Source organism: Centruroides vittatus, unplaced genomic scaffold, assembly GCF_030686945.1.
Source record: "Centruroides vittatus isolate TY-2023 unplaced genomic scaffold, ASM3068694v2 contig_766, whole genome shotgun sequence".
NCBI classification, from domain to species: domain Eukaryota; kingdom Metazoa; phylum Arthropoda; class Arachnida; order Scorpiones; family Buthidae; genus Centruroides; species Centruroides vittatus.
The window spans coordinates 219,731-226,455 of NW_027122495.1; the positions used below are offsets into that span (position 1 = coordinate 219,731).

Sequence of the window (6,725 nt, forward strand, 5' to 3'; positions counted from 1 at the left end):
TTCTTTTTTTGTTTTTATATATTTTTGTATACTTATTTATTTATATTACCATTTTTATTTATTTATGTATATTTATTTATTTTTATTACCATGTTCATCCTCTTTGTTTTATTTTTTGACCGTTACTAATGATTTGAATTTTTTCAAACTATGGTATTCTTTTAATAGAACGATATTGTTTTTTGTTCGAAAGTTAAAAACCTGAAGATGGCTTATTGAATAAGCCGAAAACGTTAGTTAAATTAATAAATTTCTCAGCGAACATTAAGGTGTTTGTTTAAGTTTTTTGTATAACAAGTCTTCCATTTTTTTTAACAGTACATCATAAAGATCTATTCTCAAATAAATAAGAGCAATTATTAAACTTTGACTAAGTGAACGGAAATTTCTCCTATAATTAAATCTAATTACTATTAGATTGTCTGAGTTAAATAACATTTCTGAAGAACTTAATTTTTGGGAAACTGCGAGAATGAGACTGCCATATGGATGACTGGGACCAATTGGTTTCCTAGCGAGTTGTTCATATAAAAACAAATCTGGATTCGACAAAGAAAGAACCAGTTTAGTTAACCAAGTCTAAGTAAAAGCAACTAAATCATAATTTTGCAATAAGTGTATAAACCCTTGGTCATTCACTGTCAAGTCCAGCTTTCCTTGACAATTCCAAGACAATATTTTCATTTCCAAAGTTTTGTTTCTCTCTTTAGCAATTGTTTCACTTAACTCTTTTGGATGGATTGTCTAAAAAAGTATTAATCTTCTATAATTCATTCATTTCCAAATTGAAGGCGAATTTGTCACCATCAATTGTCAGGCAATCGGCTTTCAGAAATACTTTTTTATTCAAAGTTTTAGCTTCCACAAAAAAAGGCAACAATTTTCTATGCCTTAATCTTGATCTGTATGGCAAATCGTCAAAGACTCTAATGTGCAAGTATGACAGCAACGCCTGAATTTTCTTTAAATTTCTAAAAATAACTTTTATCATCTTGAGTATAGAGCTTAAACAATATAAGTCGAGTTTCCGATATTTGATAACTATTAATAAAAGGAATAGACTCTCCACTTTGATTTTACATAATTCAATAAAACAATTGGCATTATTAACTATTTCTTCGTCATCACCACTCAAACTGGAAATGATAATATTATCTTTCTTCGAATCATTGTATACAGAATTTATATAATAATTCTGAAGAGAAAATTTATCCATACATACAGTTTTAAAAAACAAAAGTTTGGTAATTTCTCCTTTCAGGCAAGATAGATGTTTATCGTATTCCTTATTTAAATTAGACTGCCAGTCAAATTTCGATGACATTCATCCAGTTTCAATAGAATAGTATCAAAATGTTCCTCAAGAAAACACAGAATTTTCTGAGGTAGTTGAGAAGGAATATCCTGTGATACAAAATAGTTGTCCAGTTGAGATGATTTCAATGTTGGTTTGCTTGGAGATCTACAACATTTACCAGCAGAAGTCAAAGCTGTATTGCAAAGTGAAGAAAGTGGTGTATGAGACATTGGACCTGGGTTAAGTTCAACTCCTCCAATAACAAGCAAAAATAACAAAATTAAAAAAGAAAGTCTCACAGTGGAAAAAGACATCTTCAATAAAGTCAATTAATGGCAAACAATTAAATTGTAGTTTGTAACAGTAAGTCGTAGAAAAACTGCACCAACAGCTAGCACTGTCAAAAGCCTTCCTGCCCATTAATGTTTAATAACTAGTTCAAAATGGCAGCATTTATTGGAATGTGGTCAAATATCAAGATTCAAAGCACAATGAGATATTTGCAAAGCAGCTATCATGAACATTGTCAATAGTTTCAAGGATTTATCTAAATTAAAATTATTATTGATATTGTTGGACAGTATTAAATAAACTTAAGAATAAATTTACAAATTTATTTGATGGTCACAAATTGGAACATCATTTGCCATTAAACTATAAGGGTGGACTGATTAATAAATAACCAGCTGGGTCAACTAATTATGCTGTTACTTTTGGTTGGTTATTTATCGATCCACCTTCATGCAAAATAATAAAATTACATACACATACTTATATTTTACAGTTTAATGTGTTGATATAGGTTTCATTTACTGTTTGTAATGGAAGCTTTAAAATATGATTTAATTAATACATGCAGAAAGAAAATGATTTGTTTTAGTTTTCTAATTTATTACTTTATTTATCATAGTAAAATATAGAAATATGTTTCATAATCATTTCAAAAATCAACAGATTATATCAAAACCATTTTTATAATCAAAAAGAATATTAAACTTTGTTAAATTATCGCAATAGTTTAGAAAAGTTTTATTGCAATCTTGCTGTAAACTGGGAGAAAATGTTTTTATTTAGATGGGTAATAAATTATAAGTTTTGGTTAAATTAACTTATTAAAGATAAAAATTTACTGATAATCTTTTGAAATTATCTTGTTTCAGAAACCGACGTTATATTGTCGACAATGTCAGAAAACCGGACATTACAAACAAGTAGGATTTTTATTTTGTTTAGTAATTTAAAATTTTTAAGTAATTAATAATAATATAGTTTTAAAATAAGTAAAAAATTTGATGATAATTTATACAAAATTACATAAATTCTTATTTTATAATTTGTGAACAAAGTTAAAAAAATTTTATTATTATTATTATTTTTTCATTCTTCATTCTGTGAGCACTAAAAGGGCCTCTAGCCAGCCCATCACAGATTAAGCAGGCCCACAGTGGAGCAGGTGGCAGCAAGAGACTGGGCCCAATTTATTCAGAAAAATTACCCCTAAAAATTTCAATCTATTCAGATTCAATCCTAGATTCCCAGAGGGTAGGGTGTGACTTTAACTGCATGGCCATCTATTTGTTGTGTCAGAGTTATTAAGAAGCTTCTCAAATATTCAAAAATTGGAAATGAAATTTTGGAAAACAGTACAGGTAGCCCTCAGTTTATGCTGATTCACAATAACACTGCTGCGCAATTTGCCATTTTGCTGCATAATTCTACAATTTTTCTTATGCTAAATTTGACTAGATTTTGTCCAGATTTGACCAATCCTAGTGAGACACGAGTCCACTATGACACCTGTGTGCATACCTCATGTGCCATCTTTAATTGTTTACATTTTTGTTTTCTTTCATTAAGAATTTCAGAATATGGTTGAATGGATGCGATGATGATCCTTTTTACATTTGCACTTCACTCCCAATCATTTTTAACTCACAAAGTTCATCCGTCAAACTTTCCATAGTTGAAAGGATACGCTTTAGATCGGCCGTTTTCATAACTCTTGGAGTTTCTTTTTTGTTTTCTTCCTTCTCTGACTGTTCACAATCTAATTCTCTGTATAATTCTTCTAAGTCTTTAACTGTTTTGTCTGAAGTGTCGTGGCAAAATCGTGGCTCATTGGGATTGATCAGATCTAGACCAATATAGAACATTCCATGAACCGTTAGATTTGAATGAGCTGCAGATTCAACATAGAGCTACAGTAGAGTGGAGATGCGGATTGGTCAAGCGTCGGCCTGTCGTAGCACATATGTAGATCAGTTTCAGCAGGAAAGTTTCAGTTTACTTTGGTCTCACTAAGAAGAAGTCATTTCATCTTGCCAAAGGAAAGTGGATATTATCTGGCTTAAGAAGGCATCATTTGGCCAAGGAGGAGTGGATTCATCTCGACATCGACAAGTCGTGATTTCTAGAAGTGCCATCTCATCGTAAGGTGTTTTACTGAATGGACTTTTACGGGATAAGAACATTAGTAAGCATAGGCATTCTGGGTTTGGATGCCATTTATTGGACATCAATTAATTTTCAACTTGACTCCATATATACAAGAATAAAGGAGGGTTATTAAGTCAGATAAAAGAAGTGCACCAGAGTTAACTAAACATGTTAAGAAGACACGGCAATCAATCTCCTTAGAAACAAAAATGGAAGTTATTAGACGAATGGAAAATGGACAAACATGCCCTAATGTCTGTAGATCTTTGAACTTACCTCCATCGACTGTTACTACCATTATGAAAAATACAGATAAAATTAAACAAACACTCTGCTCAACAGTCTACAGCAGTAAATGTAAAACATGTAAGTTACAATAGAGGTAAAATTTTTGAAAAAATGGAAAAATTGTTATCATTATGGGTGGATGATGCAAATCAAAAATACATTCCCTTGACTCCAAGCTGCTACAACTGAAAAAGCAAAATCAATTTTTGATAATATTAAGGAGACAGATGGAGGTGAAGAAACTTTTTTTTGGGAAGCAAGGGTTGGTTTATGAGATTTAAATCTCGAAGTAACTCATAGTGTAAAATTATGTGGTGAAGCAGCAAGTGCAGATGTTGCGGCGGCGGCTGCTTTTCCTAAGGAATTTCTGGTTTATGTAGAACAAGGCAACTATTCTCCAGACCTGATCATCAACGTTGATGAGAGTGGGCTTTATTGGAAAAAGTTACCAGCACAAACTTTTATTTCTCATGAAGAACGTTCCGTTCCAGGTTTTAAAGTTGCAAAAGATAGATTAACTCTTTTGTTGGAAACCAATGTTTCAGGAACTTTGAAACTTAAACCGATGTTAGTGTATCATTCACAGACACCATGTGCTTTAAAGGGTTTAAATAAAGATATGCTTCCAGTTTATTGGAAATGGAACAAGAAAGTTTGGGTCACATAAGATGTTTTCACAGATTGGTACACAAATTATTTTTGCCCTACTGTGCTTCGCTTGTAAAGTACTTAATTTTTTTAGTAGCTTAGGAAACCGACTATAATTACGGTCGGTGAAACTTTCGTTAACCTAACGGGTACTTTACGTGGATTCGAGATTAGTTTGCCAGGCCTGGGCTTTTAAGCGTGCACCGAAAGATTAGTAATAATAACGATAAATACCAAGTCAAATCAAAAGTTCAAATATATTTAATTAATAACTAGAACGTACTATGTACAAATGTCAATAATTCCAAACAAAATTTATTAACGAAAATCAACAAGTCAACCCGACAATAAACTTAGCTACTTAGCTTAACTTAATAGTAATTCCCCTTGAAATTCGACAATCAATACTTAGAAACTATGAACAATATCTCTTACTAATTAAACGTCTATCCGTCACCTCACTATACGAAGAAAACTATTTCCTCAATCCTTTCGATATCGTCAAATCGTCAATCGAACTCCTCTTTAACATCTTGGATCGTCCAATTATCAATCTGGACTTCTATCAGAAAATACTTCACTTTCGAATTAACCTCGCTCTCACAGTCGCCTCGATTAGGAATTCACCTCGATTTGGAAATCACCTCTGTTTGGAAATCACCTCTCTTTCTTCGGTTAACGTATGGGTTTTATACTGTGAGGTGACGTCACACTTGAGCTGGGTTACTCCTCTTATTTACATACTTAGTTGCTAACATTAACTTTCTGTTCTGGCAGCTTTAAGTTTCCGACAAAGCTTATAAACCGTTTACAAAATATTTATCATAATTTTCTGGGATGTTTAAGACGGTTTATCAAGTATTTCTCTACTAGTGATTGTGGGGACTCCCCCCTCCATTTTTTTTCTGCGGACTGTTACTTCCGCTGGGCAGCGCAAGTGCGCAAGATGTTTCCTATGGCGCTTATTTCTCCGTGAGTTGTTTTATCTTCATTTTTCATTACTAACAAGAGAGTGGTGGGGAACCTTCGTCCTAAATAAACATAAACTCCAAACAAAAGATAATAAAACGGAAATAATAATAAAATAAAAATAACGTTCGGACTCAGTTCCTTACACGCTTTTGTGAAGAAAATAAATTACCACCCAAGGCACTTCTTCTCTTGGACAGTGCTCTAGGACATCCTCAAAACCTTGATGAAATAAGAACACCAAGTTGTTTACATGCTTCCCAATACAACATCTCTTTTGCAACCAATGGATTGGGGGTTATTGCAACCTTCAAAGCTTATTATCTCCGTAATACATTCATGGAAATGATGAGAGTTTTAGACACTTCAGACAAAACAGTTAAAGACTTAGAAGAATTATACAGAGAATTAGATTGTGAACAGTCAGAGAAGGAAGAAAACAAAAAAGAAACTCCAAGAGTTATGAAAACGGCCGATCTAAAGCGTATCCTTTCAACTATGGAAAGTTTGACGGATGAACTTTGTGAGTTAAAAATGATTGGGAGTGAAGTGCAAATGTAAAAAGGATCATCATCGCATCCATTCAACCATATTCTGAAATTCTTAATGAAAGAAAACAAAAATGTAAACAATTAAAGATGGCACATGAGGTATGCACACAGGTGTCATAGTGGACTCGTGTCTCACTAGGATTGGTCAAATCTGGACAAAATCTAGTCAAATTTAGCACCTAATGCCTACCTCATGTACCAAATTTATTTATAATCTTTAATCGTATATATCCAATAATTAAAGATGGATACTTTTTCTGAAAAATGTAAGAGATCTGAAACTAAAATTTTTTCATAAAAGCATTTCACTTTATTTTATGATAAAATACATTTTAAAAATTAAATTTATAATATATGTATTTCGTATTATATTGTATTAATAAACAAAATTATTTGCTTATTTTTCACTTACGTAGAACCTAACCCTATACCTCACTGTAAATATGGGTTCATTTTACGCCAATTCGATTTGCGCCGGCTTTTGTAGGAATGGAACTGTGGCGTAAACTGAGGGCTATCTGTATTTAAAAATAATT

General features: G+C 32.2%; 1 protein-coding gene and 1 long non-coding RNA gene across 2 annotated transcripts in view; both read left to right on the forward strand.

Annotated features, from left to right (window-relative positions):
• Positions 1 to 2,538, forward strand: part of LOC136981505 (terminal uridylyltransferase 4-like) — a 55,459-nt gene extending 52,921 nt beyond the window's left edge. The window contains exon 15 of the mRNA XM_067277812.1: positions 2,458 to 2,538. Coding sequence (XP_067133913.1) covers positions 2,458 to 2,538 — 81 coding nt within the window. The remainder of the gene's footprint in view (positions 1 to 2,457) is intronic.
• Positions 2,539 to 2,947: 409 nt separating this feature from the next.
• LOC136981481 (uncharacterized) lies at positions 2,948 to 6,274 on the forward strand. The gene is made up of 3 exons (XR_010881717.1): positions 2,948 to 3,098; positions 3,393 to 3,505; positions 6,075 to 6,274. It is a non-coding gene; the product is annotated as an uncharacterized lncRNA (long non-coding RNA).
• The last annotated feature ends 451 nt before the right edge of the window (positions 6,275 to 6,725 follow it).